Source organism: Benincasa hispida, chromosome 11, assembly GCF_009727055.1.
Source record: "Benincasa hispida cultivar B227 chromosome 11, ASM972705v1, whole genome shotgun sequence".
Classification (NCBI taxonomy): Eukaryota; Viridiplantae; Streptophyta; class Magnoliopsida; order Cucurbitales; family Cucurbitaceae; genus Benincasa; species Benincasa hispida.
Window position 1 is genome coordinate 58,523,403 of NC_052359.1, and position 27,484 is coordinate 58,550,886.

The window sequence follows — 27,484 nt, forward strand, 5'->3', positions numbered from 1 at the left end:
CTATCAATCAACATGCTAACAATTTACCATAACATACACTCGCCATGCTAGCATACAACTAAAGCCTGGCTCGTGGGTAGTTCCAGTGGTAAGATTACTTACCTTAATCGAAAATCCACAGATAAAATCGAAAACCAAACGATGACAGCGGTTTGAAGTAACAACCCTAAAATACGAATACAACCATTAAATTTCAGTCCAACAATAATTGCGAAACCTTAGATTCAAATTCAAACTACCCAAAAGCTTACCCCCAAGAACTTGATCAAGAACCACTCCCAAAATCTCGACTCCAAAATCTCCTTCTAACAAATTATAATTCCAACGAACGACAACTTAGAACCTTCAAAACATGAATTAAATGATTATTTAATCCAATAATCAATGGGTGTCAAAAATCCTTCAAGAAATCCATCTCATAACATTGACCTTACCTAAATCCAAGAACAACTACAACATCAAATGAATTTGAATGTGCTTATGTGCCAACAACAACAACAACAACAACTACTACTACTACTACTATAAAGGAAATAGTATAATTATATTTAATTCATTTTCTTATTCCACTTTATACTATTAAATCCCTTTCCTTTTCAAAAGGAAATTAATTCATGTCGTTAATTTTCAAATTGAATAATTTTCACTCCAACACTTAAATTCTCGCACTTATACTTCAAATCCAAAATTCCAAACATGCCCTCCAACTAAGGACAATTACTGAATTTCCAACTATTAAAGTTACTGAAAATTACATTATTATTAAATAAAATTAAAAAAAAATGTGGGATGTTACATTCTTCCCCCCTCAAAGAACTTTCGTCATCGAAAGTTCATCCTTGAAAAAGCTCCAGGTATTGGGCTCTCATCTCATCCTCTCGCTCCCAGGTGGCTTCCGTGAAATGGTGGTTCTACCACAGAACTTTCACAAAAGTAATTTCCCGGCGACGAAATGTCTTTACCTCTCTGGCGAGGATCTCTATGGGCTTCTCCTCGTAGCTCGAGTTGTCATTCAGCTGTAAGGGCTCGAAGTCAACTACATGGGACGAGTCTGTCACATACTTTTTAGCATCCAAACATGGAAGACATTATGAACTGAAGAAAGCGATGGAGGCAATGCTAATCGGTAAACTACAGGGCCAATTTACTCCAAGACCTCGAAAGGCCCAATGAACCTTATACTCAGCTTCCCTTTCCTACCAAACCTCATAATACCTTTCATGGGTGCCACTTTTAAGAACACTTTCACACCAGTCTCAAATTCCAAGTCCTTACGTCTTACATCGGCATAGCTTTTCTGTCTGCTCTAAGATGGTTGCATACGAGCTCTGATCTTCTATAATGCCTCATTCGTGGCCTGCACCAATTCAGGTCCTAACAATTTCCTCTCACCAACCTCACCCTGGCATACTGGAGACTTGCAACTCTTTCCATATAGGGCCTCAAATGGCAATGTGCCAGTGGCAGGCTGATAGCTATTATTATATGCGAATTTCATTAAATGCAGGTGAGAGTCCTAATTCCCTGAAAACTTTAGTGCACAAGTGCACAACATATCTTCCAATACCTGGTTCAGACATTCTATTTGACCATCAGTCTATGGGTGAAAAAAAAATTGTACCAAAATCCAATCGAATGCTAACTGGAGACTCTTTATAAAAACTAGATGCAAAACGAGGGTCATCGTTTGACATAGCTAAAACTAGTACCAAAAGTGGTGTAACAACCCCTTCCATAAATAACTATGAAACTTAAGATGTTGAAAATCAGCAACACTTCTACACGTCCGAGCTGAGAACTGTGAAAATGGTCATGTAGTTAAGAAAGTCTTATATACTAAAAACATATATCTGAGCCTACCATATCACAGGGAAAACTTCATATGTGCAGTGAAGAAACTGATCATACTATATAATACATCATCTGAAGATACGTACCAGAACAAATCTAGTCAACTGAAAACTGCTCCTACTCTAAAAGTGCCAACTGTGACGTCTTTCCTACGGTCTACATGTCTGAGAATAACTCTGTCTAATTAAGTCTCACATTCATGAGAAACTCATCATGAGGTTCTATGTTGTCATGAGCTACAAAACTTGTTTGAGCCATCATAATATTATTCTTTAGGCTTGAAACAATCACATATCATTACTTAGACCCTGCTGCGAACGAGTCCAGAATTCCCTCTGAAAATGAGGTTTTGAAGTCCCTGGATGCTAAAGCATAAGTCAATTGCTAACACATTTTCATAACCTCGTAATAACCGTAATTGATCCTTGAAGTCCTTTTTCAAAACAATTAAAACACTTTGATCAGATTAAAGACTGTTGTATTTGAGGATATGTAGTAGAGACTGTTGTATACATTTTGAATATGTTTCCTTCAAAAAGTGCTTCTGAAATACTATATGTATTATGGAGAGAGCGTAAAGGTAGTTTACATCACTTCAGAATTTAGGGATGCCCTCCAGATGTGCTGGTACAAAATCCAAAGAAATTGGAACGTCGTTTAAAATTATGTCGATTCATAGGATACCCTAAAGAAACGAAAGGTGGTCTGTTTTGTGATCCTCAAGATAACAAAGTATTTGTGTCAACAAACGTTACATTGTTAGAAGAAGACCACATGAGAGATCATCAACCTCGTAGTAAACTAGTATTGCGTGAAGTTTCCAAAGAAGCTGCAGATAAACCAACAAAAGTTGTTGATCAAGCTAGTCCTTGAATAAGAGTTGTTGATGAAACTGATAATTCTGGTCAATCACATCATTCTCAAGAGTTTAGAGTGCCTCGACATATTGGGAGGGTTGTCCATCAGCTCAACCATTACATGGATTTAATAGAAACACAGGTCGTCATACCCGATGATTGCATTGAGGATCCATTTATCTATGAACAGGCAATGAATGATGTAGACCGAGACTAGTGGATCAAAGCGATAGACCTCGAAATGGAGTCTATGTACTTCAATTCAGTTTGGGAACTTGTGGATCAACTGGATGAGATAAAACCTATTGGTTGTAAATGGATCTACAAAAGAAAATGAGACCAAGCCGGTAAGGTACAGATTTTTAAAGCTCGACTGGTGGCAAATAGTTATACCTAGAGAGAGTGAGTGGACTATGAAGAAACCTTCTCTTCTATTACCATGCTAAAGTTGTAGGTTTACTTTATATAGATTCTAGCCGATTATTTGATATAAAGCCCCTGTAGCTCAGTGGATAGAGCGTCTGTTTCCTAAGCAGAAAGTTGGTAGGTTCGACCCCTACCTGGTGCGTATTAGGTTACATTTTATTATAAATATTTTAGAAGGACCATGTGTCATTTTGTTATTTTTTTTCATTTCTTTATTTTATTAGAAATATAGTGAAAATTTCATGATTTTCTTTATTTCTTTACTTTATTTAAGTTAATTTTATTTTATATCTATATATATTTATATTATTTTATATCATTTTGTTATTTATTTATAGTATATATTATTATTATATTATATTTTTTCATATCCGTGTTTCGTTGTGCTCCCCAATTTCACAATACGTTATTAGCACGAGTTCCTATCATTTTCCTTGCTAAAAGTAGTTTTAAAGACGTGTCAGGTTTCCCCTCTTTGTTATAATTAAATTTAACGTTATTTTGTATATTTAATATCTATTAAATTTTTAATATAAATACAATATTTTATGATAATGTTGCCATGACAAATCTCACAAAATTAAAATTTTCTGCCCTTGAGATTAACGATAGTAATTATTTGTCATGGGTACTTGATTTTGAAATCCACCTGGATGCTATGAATCTTTGAGAGATTATTAAAGAAAGAAATACGACATCCAATCAGGACAAAGCAAAAGTTGTGATGTTCTTTCGTCATCATCTCCATGTGAGATTGAAAATGGAGTATCTTACAATAAAATATCCTCATATCTTGTGAAAAATTTTGAAAAAGAGGTATGATCATAAAAAAAACAGTTATTTTTCCTAAAGCTCGTCATGAGTGGATGCACTTGAAGCTACAAAATTTCAAATCAGTAAGTGATTACAACTTCACATTATTTAAAATCAGTTTGAAATTGTTGTTATGCAGAGAGAAAATTACTTATGTCGATATGTAAGAAAAGACATTTTCTATATTTCATGTCTCGAATATGCTCATGCAACAACAATATCGAGAGAAGGGTATTAAACAATATTATAAACTAATTTCATGTCTTCCCGTGGTCGGAAAAAATAACGAATTATTAATGAAAAAACATGAATCTCGGCCAACTGGGATGACACCATTCCCTTAAGTGAATTTTAGTAATAATCTCGATCGAAATCGTGGTCATGGTCGTGGTCGAGGTCGTGGTTGTGGTAGATCATGGAATATAAGATTTCACATTGCGATCAAATCCTTTAGTTTTGAACAAAATATTAACGAACCTTGTGTCTATAAGAAAATTGTCAAAATCACTGTAGCCTTCCTCGTACTATGTTGATGACATCTTACTCATTGGGAATGATGAAGGATTCCTAACTGACCTTAAGCAATGACTAGCAACCAAATTTCAAATAAAAGATTTAGGATACACTCGGTATGTTCTTAGAATCCAAATAATTTGAAATCACAAGAATAAAATGTTAGCACTGTTTCAAGCATCGTATATGGACAAGATGTTGTCTAGATATAAGATGAAGGATTTGGTACCTTTTAGGCATGGAGTTCATCTGTCGAAGGAACAATGTCCTAAGACACCTCAAGAAGTTGAGGATACGAGACATATCCACTATGCATCAACAGTTGGTAGTTTGATGTATGACGTGTTATGTACATGACCTGACATATGCTACGCAGTGAGAATAGTGATAACAGTGCACAGTTGCAAATTCTAAAGAACCCATAAGCCCTAAGTGTGGAAAGCACATTGAGTGCAAATATCATATCATTCGGAAGATTGTGCAACGTGGAGACGTGATTGTCAAACGGATAGCCTCAAAGCACTGAAGGAGTAATAGAACACGCAACAAAAGAAATTAGAATAAATAATCAATCTAACTAAACTTAATTTGAGTTTTAAACATGTTGCACAAGTAAAGTTCATAAGAGGGTTTGTACAGTGCAATACCTTTGTAGAATTCTCCACGAATTTAGCTGGATCTCCACTAATCTGAGCTTGATACTTCAAGTAGACCACCACCAAGGTCTGCTCTACTAAACTCAAGAAGGAATGTGTAGTAGAAACACTCAAATTGAGCTTAATTTTTTATGAACTTAGGTGGGTTGTCAAGGGTTTTCAAAGGTGCAGTCTTTTTGGATCACATCATTTGTATCAGCATACAAAAAGGGTCACATCCAATAGTGTTACCAGGATGAGATACCCAATTTTATCCATATACTTATAGACTATTTAGGCTATATACTATAACTTGATCCTATTTATGTCTGTTATAGAAAGACTCGAAATCAAGAAGTAGAATAGTGTAGCTGGCAGTTGAACCGTTGTCTACCTCTTTCTGTTAAGTATTATAACTACCAGAGCTTAATCGTTGACTGAATCACCTGCTCGTATATAAAGGAAATCGAATGTGAGATTAATGTAAGAGTGAATAAGTAATCGAGAGAGTAAGGCATTCGTTCTATAATACTTTGAAGATTAATAAAAGAGAACCTCCTAATTTGCATAATGGACATAGGCCTTTTGTCAAACCACTTAAACTCCCGTGTCTTTTCTTCTTACTTCTATGATCGTTTAGATTTTTCTAAAGTATCATTTATTCAATCATGTAGTTTCTATCGCATCATGTATATGATCGTTTAGCTCCGTGATCAATTGTCCATACGATCGTTTAGCTCCTCAGCTGTTGTCTACATGATCGTCTATCTCCAGTCATCTGTCGTCTACACGATCGTTTAACGCTTCCTTCAATCGTTTACTTAATTGAACTATCGTTTAGTTCTAAGTGAATCATCTATACGATCGTGCAACCTTTTAGTAAACGACAGAAGGATTTTCAAGCTTCAACATTCTATCTCCCCTGACCCTTGAATTATTATCAACCGTTATATCTGAGTGTTTTGTGATTATTAACGTGAAAATCTTGTCATATGGGACAACAATGTCACTACACAAAATTAAAGTTTTCATATTATTGCCATAGATTTTTTTTATTGGATTTTCATAATAGAATGCGATATCAACAACTTTATTGAATAAAATACTCAATAATATTTTATTGACAAATAGAATGTTTAACATGAATTACAAACTGCGAGTTTCTAGGACATCCCTAACAACACAACATTGTTGATCCGTTTACTAAGGCCCTCATGGCTAAAGTGTTTGAGGGTCATCTAGTGAGTCTAGAATTACAAGTTATGTAAATCTAGGGCAAGTGGGAGAAGCCATGTATTCGGGATGATGCCCTAAACTCACGTATCCTGTAGTTTGTAAATATAGTTTTGAACAAACACTTGTGATGTATAATATATGATATTTTCTTTACTTCTTGTCTTTGAACATTGGATGTTTTATTTTCTTTACCACAAACCAATAAACTAAAGAGGTTGTTTGGCTCACAAACCTTACTAGATACACAGATTCTGACTTTCAAACTAATAAGCATGGGTGCATCGCCGACTCCACGATGGAGGCCGAGTACATAGTGGCTTGTCAAGCTGCTAAGGAGGTTGTTTGGCTCAAAAAGTTCCTGACAGAGCTGGAAGTGGTACCAGAGTTGTCTAGGCCCATCACCCTCTATTGTGACAATAGTGATGCTGTGGTGAACTCCAAGGAGCCTTATGAGTCACAGGCGAGACAAACACATAGAGCGGAAGTATCATCTGATCCGCGAGATAGTGCATCGAGGGGACGTGATCGTCACGGAGATCGGTCCGGAGCACAACATTGTTGACCCATTTATGAAGGCTCTCACGGCTACAATGTTTGAGGGTCATCTTTAGAGCATGGGTCTATGGGACTGCCTGCGGCTGGACTAGGGCAAGTGTGAGATATTAATGTACTGGGCCTTAGTGCCCCAGTTTATTGTTTTGTACTAGTTTGATGTACACCCTACTCGCTTTAGGACAATTGGGAGATTGTTGGGGATGATGCCCTAAACTTTCGTGTTTTGTAGTTTGTAAACACAATTTTGAACAAACGCTTGTGATGTATCATATATAATATTTTCTTCACTTCTTGTCTTTGAACATTGGATGTTTTATTTGCTTTACCATAGACCAATAAACTAAAATCCCTTGTTGTCATTATGTAATTTAAGCATGTATGTGGGGACTTACAAGTAGATCATGTCTTAAGTGATAACCAAAATGGTCTGTAGTATACGAATATAGGAGGGAAACCTTATCCTGGTAACGCTACGAATGCGACCTGCTTTATAGGATAGTTACAAGTGTTGTGACTTGCGACAAATTTTTTTATCCTGATCATTCATGTGAGGACATGTGAGCAGAAGCGTCCTATACAAGGAGTTTGTATAAGACCTGAGCACGAAATGTTAACGTCTCGTTATATAACACCGTTTATGACAGAGACTTCACTTCACCAGAATGATAATAGGTAACATGACCTCAATCCTAAGTGAGTTGGGAACTTCTGCCTTTGAGGGCAGTTCTTTGATTTGTATGGGTGCGAGTGGCCTGATCGCCGACTCAAACCTACAACTTTGGCAATTCTTCTGATTTGGGAGCTGAGAACTCAGCTACATAAGATGGAATTCACTCCTTCCCTGAAGCAGGAGTAAGTAGATAGATGGCACCCTTAAGGACTAATCCCAGGGCTTGAACGATGTGGTGCCACACACCTGTTCATGGCCTGAGAGGTGTTCACACATAGTATAATTATATTGTATTGTTCATTAGAGGGATTAATGGTACTTAAGGAGTTAAATGGCAAATTGGCCCAACTGTATTTATGAGCATTTGTAAAGAGTTATCGTACTATTGATTGGTTATATCCGATGCACACAAAAATATACCTGTAGTAAGAAGAGTTTAGCTGTCGGTCTTTAGTTGAATGCCTGGCAGTTAGCGGATGGTGGATCTCGTGACTAAAGAGTTTAGTCAATTATTCACCTACCGTTGGAGCTTCGAGCCATAGGTCTATAAGGTCCCCTTGGTAGCTCAATGGATTCAAGTTGAGAATCAATTTTTGGGTCAGTTTGAAATGTTTAAATTAATAAGAGGGAGTTCGATTATATATGATATGATTGAACTGGTTAATTATATATGATATGATTGACTTTATGTATGAGATACATTAATTGGAGGAAAATAGATATAAATATGATTTATATCTAGTGGAGGAGAAAAAACTATGGTTTATATGTGATATTAAACTATAGGTTAATGAATATAATATGATTATATTTATATTTTAATTGGAAAATTATAAGATAATTGTTCTCACCGTTTTCTCCATAACCATGTGTTAGTGGGAGGTTTGATTCAGTTTTCGTAACTGAAGAATAAAATGAAAATCGTTTTCATTTTGCAAAGGAACACGTAATTCGCTCAGGTAAAGTGTATACTGCCTATCGCTTAGCTAACCGAGAGACTATACGATAGCTCGAAGTTACTACATGATTTTATACACGTGTGCCTCTTTCTAAATGATCGCCTATGTTTTACTAAATGATTGTCTAGCGCTGACTGTTTACTAAAAGACCGTCTATACGATCACAGCCTGTTTATTACATGATCGTGTATATTCTTCTAAACGATCAAGCATTGTCTATACGATAGACCTGCCCTTCTCCCACTTGTTTGGCCGTTGTATATGATCTTCATATCCTCCTCCCCTCTACCAAATTCTAACAGAGCCCACTCTTTGGATTCTCACACTGAGAATACCGAGGGTTTTAAGTGATGGTGTCATCCCGATTATTGCGGTGTTCGTGTAGAAGCCGTTCGTGAGTAGACGGCCAGAGTTTTGATAAGCGATTGCTTGATCGTTCCAGCAAGAGCGAGAGCAACAGTTTGTTTGGAGAGAATGAGATTTCTATGGAGAAAAGTTCTTCGACTGGTACGTATTTCTTATTCTCTTGTTATTTAGGTTCAAAGCATGCCGGTTATTTGTAGTATAATGCATATTTGGTCTGTTTGAATTTAAATGGGGAAATTTGTTATAATGTATTTGGAACGATCTGCTTCCGCTCAGAGGTACGCTTGTATAAAAGTTCCTTCACCATGGGTATGTGATACCCTAATTTATTGTATTTATGTATTTTCTCTCACGCTCAACATTATATGTAAGTGACTGCATTGGAGTTTTAGTCTAAGTAGGAGTTTGTTGGGTTTTATGTCCTACAACTCGTAGTTTGTAAACAATAAATGGATTCTATTTTACAAGAAAGTTGTTATTGAAGTTTATTCAGTTAAGATATTATTGAATATATAAATTGAATTTAAAAACCTTAAATCTAATAAACTAAGAACCCTTGGTTATAACATGAATACTTGAACTATATGTGGAGACATAAAGTGGATAACGTTCAAGTAATAGCCAAAACAGTCTATAGTATAGCGATAAGGCTGGGTACCTTATTCTGGACACTATGGATGCGATCCACTTTGTATTTGATACAAACGATGTGATCCTGAATTGTTCATGTGAAGACATGCGAGTGGGGTCGTCTTATGCAATGAGTTTGCATAAGATCGAACGCGAAATAGTCATTTTTACTGTACAACGTCGTTTACTGTTAAGATGTATTTCAAAACGATGATGTAGGTAACTCGATCTTAATCCTGAGCTAGCTATGAATTCCTGTTTATTTGGGATTATCTTTTAATCTGCATGGGTGAGAGGGACCCGAGTTCGCCAACTCAATAAGCCTATTATTTTAAGGGGTGGGACTGAGTGGATTGTTGGGGACATAGTTCTGCAAGATGGAATTAGCTTCTACCCGATTTTAGGGATAGTAGATGAGCTGTTCTCCTAAGTGTTGACTCCGGGTATTGGACAAGGGGTCCCACCCTTATATTGGCTTGAGAGGGACTCGGTTTGGTTGTTGGACCACAAATCAATTGTTCATTAGAGGATGAGTGGGACTTAAAAGATGTAATTATAGGGGTAAAACAATAATTTTGATCCAGTTGTAATTATGAGCAACCTGTGAATGATCGACTTACTAATAATTGTTATATCAAGTGGATAGAAATATATCTACAGTGAGGAAAGTGTAGCTACTAGACTATGGTGGAGTGTCCCGGTAGTTAATGAATATTGATTAACTAGGATAAAGAGTTTAGCCCGTTAATCTCGTATCTTGGAGCTGATGATCTATAGGTCCATTAGATCATTTTACTGGCTTATATTGGACTACACCTTAGAACAGTGCGATGAGAGAATTCGAAACTTTCAAATTTAATTTAGGAAGTAAGCGTTAATTATATTTGAAATGCTTAACGACTTATTGTTTAATTATGAATTAAACAATATGGAGAGTTGGAAATATTCAAATATGATTTAAATATTGTAGGCATGAATAGGGATCATGAACGGGATTGGTGTTAAATTATTAATTTAATATTTAATATTAAATTAATATTATTAACTAAATTGTTTATTTAGTTATTTAAAATTAATTTCAATAATTTAATATTTGATATTATACTAATATTTATTAAATTATTTAAATAATTACATTTATTTAGAACTAATTATTAGAAATAATTTTATTTAAAATTATTTTTTCGAATTTTTTAATTTTGGAAATTAAAAAATGAGAGAAAATGATTTTTTCCCAACCTTGAACCTCATTTAACATCTCAAAATTTCACTAAATTAGTGCTTAATTTGGTGTCAATTTGAGATATTTTTTTTCTTTTGCATGTTATCTTTTTTAAATAGAAGAAAAAATGTTGAAATTTACTTCTTGGAAGGCTTTTGAAGCTGAAACTTCCTCTAATAAATTCATAACTCCAATTCTCTCAAAACTCTATTTTTCCTTCATCACATTTTTGGATTCCACAATCTGTTCTAAGGCCGGAGAATAGCAAGAAAGACTCTAGCGGTGGTCCACGAAGTGTTCGTGATAAAAAAAAACCAAAGAATTGCTACAATTTTGAGCTACATCAAGGTTTTCTTCACAAACTCTGTTTTACAGTTTTAAACAAGCATGTTTAATCCTAAAAATTAATGTAATTAAAGTGCTTTAGATCCAAGTTCCTTCTGCTTGCATGTTCTTTACTCTTACAGCTAAAATCGAAGATACCTGAAGATGTTGATTCTGGTAAAGCTTGTTTGGCTGATGATGTTGATCCTCATCTTGATGATGATTTTGCTGATGATGGATTTGATGTTGGATTTGATGTTGATGCTACACATGAGACATCCAAACATGATTCTAAAAAGTCTCTTGAGGAAGATTCTAATTGGGGTCGACAGAGTAACTCTGACTTTTAAGATTTTGGTAATGTCCGTATAACTCATGCATTAGTTAAAGGTAAGGGAAAACAGGCTACTGGAATTAAAGTTCCTTCATTTCCATTGGATGGAGTATGTCTTCACACCAAGAAAAGTGTTAGTTTATGGAAATATGTTTTGAAAAGAAATATTGTTGATGAAAGAAAATTATCTTAACGTCTTCAAGAGTGTTTAGACTTTGTGAAATTATTGATTGATGATGGGATGGAAAGAATTGTATTGAGTTTGGGGCCCTGTTATCCCCAACTGATTCGAGATTTTTTAGTGAACTTTACTTCTGACTTTGTTGATTCTTCCAGCCCGACTTTCAGAAAGTCCACATCAGACGACACTCTTTTTTTATCTCTCCTGCTATTATCAATCAATTTCTTCAAAGAAAGGTTCTAGAGAATGTGACAGAACAATGCCCTTCCTTAAGAGATCTTGTGTTTGAATTGACAGGGGGTGCTCGGTCCTCTTGACCTAGAAAGGGTTAGCTTTCCCCAACTGTACTCAATGTTAAATATGCCCTGCTTCAGAAGATAGACATTTCCAATTGGTGCCTTTCTTTGCACAAGTTTGGTCTCTAAGTTTCTCTCACTATTTAGATCTATTTGTTCAACTATAGTACACTTGTATTCAATCGAATTAAGCGGCACATTGGGTTTAAATTCCTTCCTTTGTCCATCTGCTACCCGAGGCTAATTTGTGGGATTCTCCTTTCTTAGAAACCTGATCTGATTGCTCCTACAGAACCCTCTGCTCTCCAAGCTTGTTTGTTATTCATCCCAAGCTTTTGTAAGGACACCATATTCCTTGTGAAGGACTGTGAAGTCCAATGCGGAAGCAAGGATCATTCCCAATTTCAATTTTCATAGTAATTAAAATTACAGAGAACAAGAATTATGCATATTTAAACAAGATTATAGCATGCAAAAGAACAATATTAGAGAAGAAATTAGGGTTCGATCACACTTACCCTTGAAGCTAATAATTCTTTGCAATCTCCTCTCCACGATCTTTCATGAACAAAAAACTAAAATGACTACCACCGCATGATTTTCCTCTGTATTTTCATCAGGGTTGAGAATTACAAGAGTGTGTGGGTTCTAGAATTAATTTGGAAGAAAGAGCTTTTCTTTGAGAGGAAATTTTTCAAGGAAGAAGTTCTGTGTTTTTTCACCCATAGAATGTAGAGAGAATCAACCAAGAAGAAGATCCTACATATTTCTTAACTTCCCACGATTATTTTAGAGAGAAATAAGGGGAGGGAGTTAAAATAATTTTATATTATATATAATTAAATTAAAACAATTTTAATTTAATCAATATATAATTATATAATAACCATCATTATTCATATATACATATAATATATATATATATAATATATATATATATAATATATATATATATATATATATACTATATTAATAATGTATATCATTCTATATGTTATATCTAATATGATGAATAATCTATAGTTTATATTATATCAAATATAATATAACCTATAGTTAAAAAAAAATCTCTCATTAATATATGAAATTTAATATAAATCAAATTTATATTAAATATATGAATCCAATTCATATAATTAATTTTTGAATCATATTCAAATATTTATATCCTCTCAAATTAAACTTTATATTATAATGTATCAAATACATTATATTAATTATATCATATATAATTAATCCCTCGATTAATTTGAACAATTCAAATTAATCCAAAATTAATTTGATTTTTAATTAATTCCAGTTGTGTTACAGAGTGGACCTTATGGACCAGTAAATTGAAGCTCCAATGGTACTTGGATAATTAAATAAACTCCTTTAATTAAATTACCTAATTTCCATTAGCTATCGATCACTCCACTAAAGACTGACAGCTGTACTCTTTGCACTACAAATATATTTCTACATCTATTGGATATAACTAGTCAATAACACGATGACGCTTCACAAATTGCTCATAAGTACATTTGGGCCAAAATTACCGTTTTGCCCCTATAGTTACATTTAACTCCTTAAGTACCATTGATCCTGCTAATGAACAATAAGTCATAGTCCAACTATGACCAAATCCATCTCGAGACAAGAGAAGGTGTGGCACCACATTGTTCAAGCCACGAAATTAGCCCTTAAGGGAGAAATTTATCAACTTACCTTGACATCAGGGAAGGATTAAATTCTATCTTGTGTAGTTGTGTTCCCATCTCCCCAATCAGACGAATCCCAAAAATGGTAGGCTTATTAAGTTGGCAATCTAGCCACTCTCACCCATACAAATCAAAGAACCGCCTTCATAGGCTCAGGAGTTCACAACTCACTCAAGATTTAGGTCATGTCACCTATGGTCATCCTTGTGAAATGTAAGTCTCTATTATTAATGGTATTATATAATGAGACTAATCATTTCGTGATCTGGTCTTATACAAACCTCTTTGTTTAGAACACCCCTATTCACATGTCTCTTCATGAATGATCAGGATCATATCATTTATAGCACTTTACAACAATTATAATATCTACAGGATCACCAGGATAAGGTAACCAGCCTTATCCATCTACTATAGACCATTTAGGTTATCACTTAAACATGATCCACCTGTATGTCTCGACATACATGTTTAAGCTACAAAAGATAACCCCGGATGTTAGTTTATTGGTTTTATGGGTTAATGCTACTAAATTTCGAATAAAATTCCTTAGATATTATTAAATAAATAAAACATTTGTACATTACAAATACAAACTACTGGACCCGCGAGATTTAGGACATCAATCCCAACACCTTGAAGGGTTTAGGATACCACAAATCAGAAGCATATGAATGCGTGTGTCTCGATTTTCATTTTATAGAACATGAAAAACTCATAGGATAAAAACATGGATAAATTAAATTAATTAACCATACTTTATCTACTACGAATTTTAAAAGAAAAAGGGAACTTTGAAACTCACCTTTGAAGTACCAAGTCTTCTCGCTTCCTCGCCCATTCACAGCAAGATCACGAATCGTCATCTTCTCTTGGTTTCACCTTAACGAACACGACAATGAGGATGTGGACACCACCACACAACCTTCCACATTATTCTCTAGGATGAGAATTGAAGCGGAGTTTAGTGGGTTCACTTGTAAGAATTTTGGTGAAATGAAAAAGGTTTTTCTTTTGAGAGAATTTTCACATAAAGAGCTCATAGAGAGGAAGAAGGAAGAAGATAAACTTTATTCAGAAGTAGTCCCTCTCTGTGTGTTGTTTTTCACATATATAAGAGTGTGGTTAAGAGGGATTGAGGGAAGTCATCAAAACAACTCCCTCCTTCCCTCTCCTCATTTTTTTAGTAATATACATACATACATACATACATACATATAAACCATATGTTATATGTCCTATCGTTTATATTATATCACATATAATGTAACCTTTAGTTTATTATTCTCTCATATAGCATATAGTATTAATATGAATCATATTCATATTAATTTTATAACCTATAGTTTTTATATGAATTAAATTCATATAATTAATATTTGAATCACATTCAAATATTTATTTCTCTTAATAAAACTTTAATTTAATTTATCATATAGATTATATTAATTATATTTCATAGAATTAATTTTCTTTAATTTAATTTGATCAATTCAAATTAATCCAAAATCAATTCGATTCTCATTAATCCTTATTGAGCTAACAAGGGAACCTTATGGACTTATAGATTTAAACTTCAATGATACTTGATTAATTAATTAAAATTTTTAATTAAATTAATTAACCTTCATTAATTGCTGATCACTCCACTAAGATTGGCTGTTGCACTCTTTGCCCTGTAGATATATTTCAATGTCTATTAGATAAAATCAATCAACAGTGCATTGACCCTTCATAAACTGTTTGTAAGTACAATTGGGTCAAAATTACTGTTTTACCCCTGTAGATACATCTAACTGCTTAAGTAACATTGATCCATATAATGAACAATTAGTTATAATTCAACTATAACCGAACCCCTCTCGATTTAGGAGAGGACGTGGTGCCACATTGTTCAAGTCTCGGAATCAGCCTTTAAAGGAACGATTTGTCTACTTACCCTAACAAAAGGGAATGAGTGAATTTTTTCTTGTGTAGTTAGGGTAAGGAGTAAATTTGTCTACTTACCCTAACAAAAGGGAACAATTTGTCTACTTACCCAATCAGAAGAATCCCCAAAATAGTAGGCATATTGAGTCAACAAAGCTAGAACCGCCTAATAGGCAAGAGCTCACAACTCATTCAAGATTTAGGTCAGGTCATTTATGGTCATCCTAGTGAAATGTAAGTATCTTCTAGCAATGGTGTTATAAAGAGAGAATACTCATTTCGTGGTCCGATCTTATACAAACTCTTTGTATAGGATACCCTCCTCACATGTCTCCACATGAATGATCAGGATCAAGATCATTTATAGAACTTTACAACAATTGTAACAACTACAAAGCGAGCCGTATTTGTAGTGTCACCAAGATAAGGTACCCAGCCTTATCTATCTACTACATACCGTTCGGGTTATCACTTAAACATGATCTACCTGTATGTCTCTATATACATGTTTAAGTTATACCTAATAATCTTGGATCTTAGTTTATTGATTTTTGGGTTAATGAAACTAAATGCCAAATAAAATACAACTTATTTTATTAGATAAATCATAAGTCTGTTCAAATACAATTATAAACTATAAGACCACGAGATTTAGGGCATCAACCCCAATATTCCTAACATTAATACTACCACCTCAGCTTAGTATATTGATGAGTCTGACAAAGCTTTAGTTGAGTTTTCCTTTGGTAGCCGTATTCTCCAACTACTGTCTAATGATTCTTGTGATATTGTATTCTTCATACAGAAGCTTCAGGAAAGAAAGGTTAACATTGATGTTATTTTGAAGATAATGTGCTCTGTTATTTTCAGGCATGGTGGTACTTCCACTTATTTGGAAATATCTGGTTGTACTTTTATGTCCGATATTTTCCTTTATTGAGGTGCGATTTATCTTTTCATATAGAAATTAGTTTCCTTTCTTAGATTCGATTCTAAACATTCAGGGTTGTCGCTTTTGTTAATCAAGCAAGACATGTTCTGTTATATGACCATTGTTGTACAATGTTATTTTTTCGCTTGTTTCTTACTATTCCGCTGTGCAAGTTCTTCATCCGTTAAAGTACAGCACTTTGAAGTAAATCATAGTCTTAGTGGGAGCCTAAGCCATTGTTGCCAAAAAAGGGATTCTCATTCTTATGGGAGTCTAAGACTCAGCTTTGGAGAAGGACTTCTCCATCTTTGGGAGATCCGAAGATTCATCAGTGAAGAGAGTTCACTTGCTAAGGGGAAGATATCTCATTGAGATGAGTCTCACACACTATTCGAAGCCGAAGTGTCTAACACTAAATTATCAAACTTAGGGGAAGCCTAAGTACACTAGAGATGGAGTCTCACATTTAAGGGAAACCTAGGTGGTTAGTGAGTTGAGCTTTACGTGAGTCACTGTAGTGGTCGTATATTATAGATAAGTATTACGTTGTAAGCTGCCTAACTCTTTAATATTAAGAAATTATCTTTCCTAGGCACACTGCTCCCTAAACGTAGGTGGATTGTTACTGAACTGGGTTACCAATTTTTGTGTGTCTTTACTTGTTTACTTGTTGTTAGTATTTTTGTTGTTACAATACTTGTAAGTGCTTTCCGTTTAATATTCGTATTTCAAGGGGGGAGTCATCCTATTGCTTTTCACATGTTATAACTTAGATATATTTTAATCACAATTATAAATATATGATATAAATAATAATAATAATTACACAATTTTTTTTAATATAAAACATGGTAATAAATAAATTAATAATAGTTTAACTTCAACCTAATATTTATTGATTAACTTTCGAATTAGTTTTATATAGATTATAAATATATTATAAAACACATTTTGAGAATTTATTTGAATATTTGAATTAGCTACCAAAATCTATATGTGAAAATATAAAATACAAATGTAGTTTTTAATGAATCTCTTATATTCAATAAATTAATAATGAAGTTAAAATGAGTATAGTTCAACTAAGATAGTATTTGTATTATTAATCTCAAAGTCAAAAATTCGATCCTCTCATCCCACATATTGGAGATATATATATATATATATATAATTCTTGTTTATTTCATTTACTCAAATATATGAGCATAGCTCAATTGTCATAAAATAACTTGTAGTATAACCGATCTCAAAGTCAGAAGTTGGATTTTCCCACTCAACACATGGTTAAAAAAATAAAATAAAAAAAGAAAATAAAATAAAAAAAAAGAAAAGAAAGAGGTATTTGTTTAAACTGCTTAGTATTTAAATTGTGTTATTAGATTTATTTTTTTAATAGTATAAATAGGTCTTTTAGAGTTATATGCTGGTGTAATTTTCTTTATTTCCACTTTTATTTATTGTTTTTATTATTAAGAATTAGGTCAAACCAGCCAATCCTCCATATTTTTTTTTATTGATAAAATTAGGTTGGATACATTCTTGGAACATAGATTATAATACTTTATATCTTAATTTAGTTCAAGTTCTTAAAGACTATATAATTGTTAGGCTACTTTGGCTGCCCTGATAAAGGGTTGTAAGCCCCTTTCACCAATAACATATTCTAGAATAAAAAAAAATAATAATAATAAAAGAAACTGTTTGAAACAATGTCATCTTTCACCACCAAGTCCCTAGATTGTCTTAATATTAATAATCCACTCCTTTTTTTACCTCAAAAACATTATCCTTCAACCCTTTTCTTTTTCTATATTTGGTATTATTTGCTTTCATCATATTCTTTTCGTTTCATTTCTAAAGTAAATACCATTTTTAATTATTTATTTTAGGATCATCTCTCTCTGGAAAAAAAGAAGGGATAAGAGTTATCACCATAACAATAATAAATGTTTAAGATTTTATGTAATATCAATATCAAAGTGTTCGCTAATATAAGCAATGAACAGTTCAGTTTTCAATGGGTCGGACCCAATTTTATTCCAAAGTCAAAAAAAAAAAATATAATAATTATTATAATAATAAATAAATCACTAAATGTTCTAATGAAAGATATGATCTATAATATATTAACACTTTTATATATAATACAATTTATTTTAACTTATATGATATTGTAAAAGAATAATGATACTAAATTTACAACATATAAATATTTATAAAGTAATTAATAATCGTGCCAATGTGAGCTTAGTTCAATGATATTGACATGTGCTTCAATCTAAGAAGTTGAAGATTCAATCCTCACTCCTACAATTGTTATTTGACCAAAATGTTTTCTTAAATACAATGGTTGAATTCTTAGCCAAGTTTTAAAAATAAAAACAAGTTCTTTAAAACTATTTTTTTTTAGTTTTCAAAATTTGTCTTGATTTTTTTAAACTATTGGTAAAAAGTAAATAAAGACTTCAATTTCAAAAAATAAAAATAAAAAATCAAATAGTTGGCCTTAGTTTTTGGTTAAGTTGCAAATTTGGTCTCTATATTATGGAGAAAATTAGAGTTTTATCCAACCAAAGAAACTGTTTATGAGATATTATCAAACCACGATGATCTAATTCTAACTTTTAAATCGCAAGTTCTCTAAAAAAAGTCATAAAGATTAAATTTTAACGTTCTACGAATCATAGGGAACCTTAACTTTTATTGATGACTAAGAACTACTTTTATAGTTTATATATTATGTTTACATTTTTAACAATTATTTGAATTAAAATCTATTTTTTAATATGCTATCAAACACATCAAAAATGGTGAAAACATGACTTACAACCTTGTTTTTAATTGAATCCATTATTATTTTCTAAACGAATCCGACTTTTTAATTTTGGATTTACATTTCAATATGAATTTAAACTTATAGACTTTGGAGAGAAGTTACTCATGCGTTATATCGCGATTTCATTGATTTATAACTCTTTGTTTGGTAATTATTTAGACTTTCTTCGATAACCATTTGATCTTTTATTTTTAATTTTTTTTAAAATTAATCTTATAAATACCAATTTACCTCAAAATTTCTTAGTTTTGTTATCTACCTTTTATCAAGGTTTCCAAAAACTAAGTCGTATTTTAAAACTAAAAAAATAGTTCTTAAAAAAAAAAATTTATTTTTGGATGTTGGCTAAGAATCAACTCTTATAGTTACTAAAGATGCAAATTATTGTAAGAAAATAAGGGAAAATAATCTTTAAAAAACCAAAAAAAAAAAAAACAAGATGATTATCAAACGAGACATTAATTTTTAATTTTTGGTTTGTTAAAATTAAATTTATAAATACTCAAACCACCTCCAGGTTTTTTTGTTTTATTATCTATTTTTTATTGATATTTTAAAAAATAAAACCAGATTTTAAAAACTAAAAATGAAGTTTTGAAAAACCTATTTATCTCGGAGTTTGGTTAAGAATTTAAATCTTTTTAATTAGAAATGGGGAAAGTCATTGTAGGAAATTAAGAGAATATAAACACACTTCTCAAAGACTAAAATGATTACCATACTGTGCCTAACTAATTCAAAAAATATTTTTAGAAAAACATGGTTTCTCTCTGCAATGATATTCAGATATTAATGGGAGATTCTATGACATCCACTCAAAAACTTGCACATTTAACATTTTGGGTCACTCCCGACAAGATTATAGTGTACAAAACAATTGAGTTATGAGATATGTTATCTATTCTGCTTTATGATTACGTTCTTAAAGCTTCCCAACTTGGAATATTTTATTAATTTGTATATGTGTGTATTTGTATAAATACGTTTATTTATTTAAATTTAGAACAATAAATGTAAAGATGAAGATCGAATCTCTGCCTTTAAAGTAAGGAGTACATGCCAAACGTTAGTATATATAACTTTTTTCTTCTACATATATTGTATTAACCAAATTTACAACTTGATTTACAATACAATAAGATTGCATATAATTTGCTATTATTCCATATCCCAAAGAGAAGCCAAGGAGTCCCAGAAATGATCTGTCTCATCATCTCTCTCTGCAAAGTTCATATTTGGATAACAAAAACAGAAGTCCAAACTGTTACAATCTTCATGATGATGATTCACTTCATGCTTCTCATTTGCCAACTGATGCGAAATCCAATTCGATACCCGAATTTCATAAGGCGAACTCGTGATCTCAAAGTTGGAGAACCCAAAATGATTGCAAGAAATATTGCACAATGGAATGTCCTTCCTCTCATTATGGTCATGCCTTGGACTTCCTGCACCACATTTCTTCGATGAAACTTTGTCCTGTTTCCCATGTTTTCCTTTGCACTCTGCACAACAATTGAAGAAACTTCAACAAATCAATAGAGACAATTATATGTGATTGAGATATCAAGAACCAACACAGATTTTTCCATGAACCTTCAAGTTGAATTGGGAACTTTTTCCTCAAATGGCTTCTCCAGTAGTTCTTGATCTCATTATCAGTTCTTCCTGGAAGCCATTGCGCAATTCTCGACCATCTATAAGAAGATGAATTGGGATATGATGATGCTGACAGAGCAATAAAGTTCCAAATTTTGCCTCATCCACATGTTAAAATGAGAGCTTTTTAGTCCTTACTTGTTACCCCATTTCTTATGAAGTTTCAGAATGATTTCTTCTTCCTCGGAATTTATACGATCGTGTTTAAGATTGGGGCGGAGATAGTTAAGCCATCTGAATCTGCAGCTTTTCCCACTTCTCTCAAGCCCTGCAAACAAACCAACAAACATTGGCCAATAAAATTAAATGCAACGAGAAAACTTGGCTGATGACCAACACAAGACGTATTTACTGACTATTTTTTCTAGGTACATTGTCTACTCTTGCAAAGAAAAAAAACATAGGCAATCAAAACCGTGTAGATTCTGGCCTCAAGTAGACAATATCGTGTAATCAATGCGTTTGACAAATAACAAAGAGTAGTCATACCAGAAGCTTTGGCAATCAAGTCCCATTTTCTCTCCCCCATGCGAGTCACAAATATGGTGAGCTTCCTATCTTCTTCTTCAAGCCAAGGTCCTCTGCGCAGTTTTTCACTTTGAAGGGCTGATTGATTGGCCATTTCTGATCCTTACTCTAAGCTCTCAAGTTGAATTTATACAGGAAACATGTGTGCAAAAAAGTGCAGGGAAAGAAGAAAAAGGGAAGGTGACCAGAAAATCCAACGTGGATCAATAGATAGAGACTCCAATTCCAAGGCCTACCCCACCACTCACCATTTGGATTACATGAATCTGTTCTGAGACCATACCCAATTTGGCCATTTAAGTAGGAATGAAAGTTTCATCACTACTTTTTTGCATTATCCTCAGATTGTTTAGAATATCCACAACTTCAACATTTTATGTTCAGATATTGATGGCATTATTCAGCAGCAGATGAATTTTGAAAGATGGATGATAGGATGCAATATAACCTTTAATGGAAGCGTCAGCAATGTGCTCATTCTTTCATTTTTTTTTTTCAATGAAGGTTAGTTTTTTTGTAAGCGAATAAAAAAAATATGCTTGTCAATGTTGTCATCATTTTCTGAACTGTATATTCTAAAACCTATGGTTGAGAAAGTGCGAATTCATGTAAGAATGTGGTACAAATGAGTTATATAATAATAAAGCTAGTATTCACGGAATGGTAGATTGGCTGTTTTTGCAACTATTGAATTATGGAAACTGTTATCATAAGATTTTTAAAATCCTCAAACTACAAACACACAATGTGCAGTAGTCCCTATATCATTTAACATGATGATCAATAACCTTCATTTTGATTATTGTTGCCATTTGTTGCTGTAAAAACCATGGTGTACAAACAGAAACCAATAGTGTTTTGGTAGTGACTTGAGCAAAGAGAGTGAAAAATGGATATAAGCTATTAACTACGGCTTATTTTACACAATAACCTTTATCAATCGAAACCCCATGGAAAAACCTTACAAGGCACTTCACTGACTGTTTAAGAGTCGAAATGAAAAGCCACAAAAAAAGCAGTAACAAAATCGCTTTTGGAGGCCAGAGACTGGTTTTACATGAGAGGATTCAGTACGAAGAGAAAGGAAATTATCAAGAGGCGATTCTGGTGGGTAAGTTGCCACTCACAGAGCCTGCTAAAATTGCAGCTTCTATGCAACTCTTCATTGATCAGAACTGCTACGTCTAGCGATCTATAAATGACTTGTTCATGAGGTTCACCGCATCATCCATAAACTTCAGAGGAAAGAAAAAAATCAGAAGAATGAGAATGGTGATAATAATAAAAAAATGCAGGTCAGATTCCTCAATGTCTCGAGGATAAAACTAAAATGATCCAATTTGTGTCAATATTGTTTCAACTCCAAGAACATGTTTTGCATATAGAAGGGGCAATAAGAATAGAAGAACTACATAGTACATCCTACTTCACCCAAAATCTGATATGATGAATATCTGAAGTAAGGACAAAAACTTGTCCTGATTTCAAGTTTCTACAATGTGGATAGTCTGCAGCACGATATCCAATTAAAAAACACATAAAAGAACTAATCACGGTTCCAATACTGACCAATTACATTCTTTGTTCTTCCTATAACTGGGTTATTGATCATGAATCACTCCTACAGTCGGTACTAATTCTTGAGGAGGTCTTGCCCACCCAAGGCTAGCTCCAAGATTGGGTTGGGAGATGATAAGGTTTTTCAAAAGTAAAATCAATCTATATAATTTCAAGCACTGAAAAACATACATAAAGGGAAAAAACTTTACAAAACACGGATATAGAATTTTGTCCATTTACCTTTCCAAGTAATTTAAGCTCTCGGCCGACAGGCTCAAGAACCTTCAGATCGAGATCAATGGGCCATACCTGTCCACAAATGGCATAATAAGACAAAATATAAAGCAAAAGCAGTTTTTATAAACTCAAAATATTGATTCAATTTAGTAATGGTAAGGCAGTACTGGCATCCACCCTACAATTAAACCATAGCATCTAAACATTTTTCTGATAGCATAAATGACAGTAGTCAATCGTAAACTGTATTGATAATATAGAAAGGTAGTACATCTTACTTTAAACATTCAAGAGTTCAAAAACTCTCTCAGAATATCCAATATAACTTTAAGATTCGTCCCCATCTTTTACTCAGTTACAAAATACTTAACAGGCTAAGAATCTGATATCTTGATAGCATTTTCATGTATGTTCTCATAAAGAAGAATATTTTGATACATGCAAAATACCCTGAATACGACGCTTAGAACTCGATAGCCATACCTAGTAGATACAGAACAAGATAAAATCTTAGAAACTGATGGAAAATCTGAGTGTTGATGAGTCAGAGTGTGTTCAGCATAACTTCTTCCATTGGTTACATGATTAGAAGTGTTTTTTTTTTTTTTTGGAAGAACTCTGAACTATTAGTTTCTCCAAAACACACAAAAGTGTAAATGAAAAAGTATTTAGTTACCTCAGAAGTCACACACACCATCAGTTTGTTACTAAAGTAGTTAGTTTGTTAAAATTTACACACAATCTTATGACTAAATTGGTTAAGTTAATAAGTTGTTTGCATTAGAATATGTTCTTCCACTCTTTAAATACGTGTGTACAGTGCCCAGAGAATACTAAATAAAGGGTTTTCAGTTCATTCACTACTTCTCTTTCAAGCTCCTAAAGGTAAATGTCCAATTTTAACTCATTTTCAAGCAAAATCACCATCTAAAAGTTGTAGCATCGATACATAATTCATTTACTGGTAATTCAAAACCACCAAACAATGTAGAAGCAATTAGTAAGGCCAGTTAACCAAATACAAACACGCTGAATTCGAGTGAGCAAACCTAAGAAAACCCCAGAAATTGAAAATTCAAGTAATCCCAGAAAAATCAAACAAGGGTTACAACAACAAAAGATGGGACAGAAAAAAAGTACCTTGAGACCAAGTAATTTAACAGGTGCAGATTGTCCAGGTACAATACAATCAGGCCCAGCCGCTTCTAAAATGGCATCCGTAGCCAACCCACTTCCAATCGGATCAGGATGCTGCAAAACAAAATCAAGATATCCCCAAAATCAAGAAAAGAATGAAACAAAAACCCAGTGAGTAAGAACAGAAGAAGGGAAGAGAATGAGAGGGTTTGCCTTCATTACGGAGAGGGCGTAATTGGAAAAGGGGGATTGGGAAATGCGGAGCAGAGGAGCATGGTGGATTTTGGGAATGGGCTTGCTGGAGGCCCTCCAAGGCGCGTCCTTCGAAAGCGCGGCTCCACCGCCGAGCCCTTTCTTGGACATAATTGGCTGGCCGGAGTTGATGGGGTTGCTTCTTCTTCGACTAAAAACCAAGTGATCAGAAGAAGGGTGAAGGAGAAAAGATGCGGATAATCGTGAAGAAATGAATGGAGTGCAGAGAAGATGAGGACGGAAGATGACAAAGAAGTCGATTAAGTATCAGCCGCGTTTCTTAGCCTTAAAACCCCATCACAAAATACATAGAAATATCCATTGGATAGCAAATAAAGGTCGCCGCCATAAATCTTCCCAAACTTCTCATCGAGAAGAAGGTTGGAAAAACCAATGGATACAAAGTATGTTTTTTTTAAAAAAAAAAAAAAAATAAACAAATAAAAATAATTATTTATTATTTATTATTAAAAATCACATTTAGTCCATTTACCCAATAAAGTATCGATCCCTGAAAGCTCAGGTAATGATTTAGTCCACAAACTTTGAACATGGTTATGATTTAGTTACTGTTCAAATAATCAATCCGGACTATCAATTCAAAATATAAAGGTTGAATTGAGTTAGTTTTGTTGGGTTGGGTTAAATTTTTTTTTTTATTGGGTTGGGTTGTGTTTATTATGGGTTGGCTAAAAAAAATTGAGAAATTGGAGTGTATGGCTTTATTTAAGTTTTCATTTTGAAAAATAGTAAAACCGCCCATGGAAAGAATTATGACAACTCATGTGATATGCACATGACCACAAATTTCTAAATCTCTTATTTGCCATTGTCTACAAATACCAGTTAATTCCAAAATAAAAAACAGGATCGAGTTATATATACGGGGTAATTGTTAATGTTTGTCACGACAACTGCCCTCCTAAGTTTGCTAAAGTTAACATAATTTGTATATTTAATTTTTTTTTTTTTTTTTTTTTTACATTCTATTTAACAACTTTTCGAATTTATCTCACCTTAAAAAAATATTCAGATTTTTTTTTTTTATCAAATTTATATTTGAAATATCCATATATTATTAAAACTTCTTTTATCTCTATATTTTATTCAAATCTCTATATTGTTTCATGATTGTATACATACATTTCTAATGAATTAGTTGTATATTTCTCATATTTTTAATAAAGTAGTTGTATATGCTATTTTTGATATTATTTTAACATTTTTGGAAAAGGAAGAACACTTTCTAAACAAAATGATCATGCCTTGATTGCACAAGAACAAAGGTTTGATGTAGGTTTTCTTGTATTTCTTTAACAAGGTATTGTTTTTACTATAACTTTACAATTAAGATTTGATTTAAACCAATCTCTTTCTCATTTTCCCTCTTTTGAAATTTAAATTTATTTTTAATATAAAAATTAGATTTTGATAACTACTTCTCATTTTTCTCTCCTAGCTAATTCAAATTAGCTATTTATTTTTATTTGATTTAACCACTTTTCAAAAATATTCAGAATTAATCAATATTTAATTTGTTTATCACCATTTGGATTTTAATTCATAACACATTAGATTTTATATTATTTTATAATTTTTTATTATTCTAAATTCGGATTATTTTTTTTAATTAGGATTTTACGAAAAATCTTATGCATATTATCATCTAATAAACAGTATATTTCATTTAAATTTGATCATTTTTTGTATTTTTAATTACCTTTTATTCATTATCATCTTATTATATTATTATATCATTAATTTATCTTTTTGACAAACAAATAAGTATTGATTTTTGCAATCGTTGATGAAGTTATAAATAATTGTTGAAACTTATGAAAAGGGAATCATGAATAAGTGGAATTGTAAATAAACAAACTCTCTTACTAATTTTTTCCCCAATTATATATGAATTTATATTTTATTATTAAATTAGATTTTATCTAACTACTTAATGATTTTTTTAATCAAAATAAACAAAAACTTACTTTTTTTCTTACGTTTGAGTTTATTTTTTTTATTATCAAATTTGATTTTATTCAACTAATTTTTTATTTGTGTATATGTTTGTTATAAATTCAATTGTATCTAAATATTTATTATTATTATTTTATGCATATTGTTATCAAATTAATTTGATCTTTTTTTCTTTATATTTTCGATGTTTTCAATTTTTTTATATACAAACATGTTGAACCTAAAAAGAAACATATAAATGGAAATTCAATTTTAAATGTTTGAAAGGTGTGTATACGTATATTTTTCAGTTGTTATTATTATTATTATTATTATTATTATTTTATTTTTTTTAAAAGAAGATAACAAAGAACCCTAAATCTCATTTCTTCATCTTCTTCACTTAGATGCCCAAAATCTCATTTTCTCGTTAGCAATTTCATGTCTTTCATCGTTGGTTCAGCAACTCTTTCTTGAATTCCATCATATTGGCTAGCTTTTAAAGACCATCCTCACTAGGTTGCCGACCTTTTTTCGCTTGCACACCTGTTTCTACTTTGAACATCATTTTCAACAATGATGTAATGTGATTGATAGTGTTTAAAGTTGACTTTTAAGATCCAATGAGCAAAATGGTCACATGGAATGAGGATGATGAGACTCCCTACAATTGGTTTGGTGTCAAACTTAATCATTAACTTTTCTAAAATCAACTTTGCTCTTTCTCATTGGGAGGAAGTCCACTTATATTAGAGTGTATCGTGTTGTTTTTGAAACAGTCTTTACATTTTTATTTGTACTTAATTTTGTTATTTTAGGGTAGTTTTGTCCTTTATTAATTAGTATTTTTTATTATATAAATTCGTTTTGTTATTTTTATAATTTTGAAAC

The 27,484-nt window shown here is 32.6% G+C and overlaps 2 protein-coding genes across 2 annotated transcripts; both read right to left on the reverse strand.

The window, feature by feature from the left end:
- Nucleotides 1-20,304: 20,304 nt before the first annotated feature.
- On the reverse strand, nucleotides 20,305-22,104 carry LOC120089716 (transcription factor MYB27-like). Its single transcript, XM_039047083.1, has 4 exons — nucleotides 21,413-22,104; nucleotides 21,062-21,191; nucleotides 20,861-20,961; nucleotides 20,305-20,769 (listed from the first exon to the last, which is right to left on the reverse strand). Exons 1-4 carry the CDS (start codon nucleotides 21,543-21,545, stop codon nucleotides 20,423-20,425), a joined length of 711 nt encoding a protein of 236 aa, XP_038903011.1. The 5' UTR covers nucleotides 21,546-22,104; the 3' UTR covers nucleotides 20,305-20,422.
- Nucleotides 22,105-22,331: 227 nt separating this feature from the next.
- Nucleotides 22,332-25,013, reverse strand: LOC120089717. The gene is made up of 4 exons (XM_039047084.1): nucleotides 24,599-25,013; nucleotides 24,389-24,499; nucleotides 23,252-23,320; nucleotides 22,332-22,686 (listed from the first exon to the last, which is right to left on the reverse strand). Exons 1-4 carry the CDS (start codon nucleotides 24,746-24,748, stop codon nucleotides 22,636-22,638), a joined length of 381 nt encoding a protein of 126 aa, XP_038903012.1. The 5' UTR covers nucleotides 24,749-25,013; the 3' UTR covers nucleotides 22,332-22,635.
- Between the last annotated feature and the right edge of the window lie 2,471 nt (nucleotides 25,014-27,484).

Bases quoted from the DNA above. Each gene is read 5' to 3' on its own strand.
- LOC120089717 (XM_039047084.1), bottom strand. From the start codon at position 24,748: ATGTCCAAGAAAGGGCTCGGCGGTGGAGCCGCGCTTTCGAAGGACGCG. The intron at 23,321-24,388 runs GTACTTTTTTTC...ATTTGTGGACAG, and splicing joins TTAAATTACTTGGTCTCAAG to GTATGGCCCATTGATCTCGA. The intron at 22,687-23,251 runs GTAAATGGACAA...TTTCCTCTGAAG, and splicing joins AGCTTAAATTACTTGGAAAG to TTTATGGATGATGCGGTGAA.
- LOC120089716 (XM_039047083.1), bottom strand. From the start codon at position 21,545: ATGGCCAATCAATCAGCCCTTCAAAGTGAAAAACTGCGCAGAGGACCT. The intron at 20,962-21,061 runs GTAAGGACTAAA...ATCTTCTTATAG, and splicing joins CATAAGAAATGGGGTAACAA to ATGGTCGAGAATTGCGCAAT. The intron at 20,770-20,860 runs GTTCATGGAAAA...ATTGTTGTGCAG, and splicing joins GTTCCCAATTCAACTTGAAG to AGTGCAAAGGAAAACATGGG.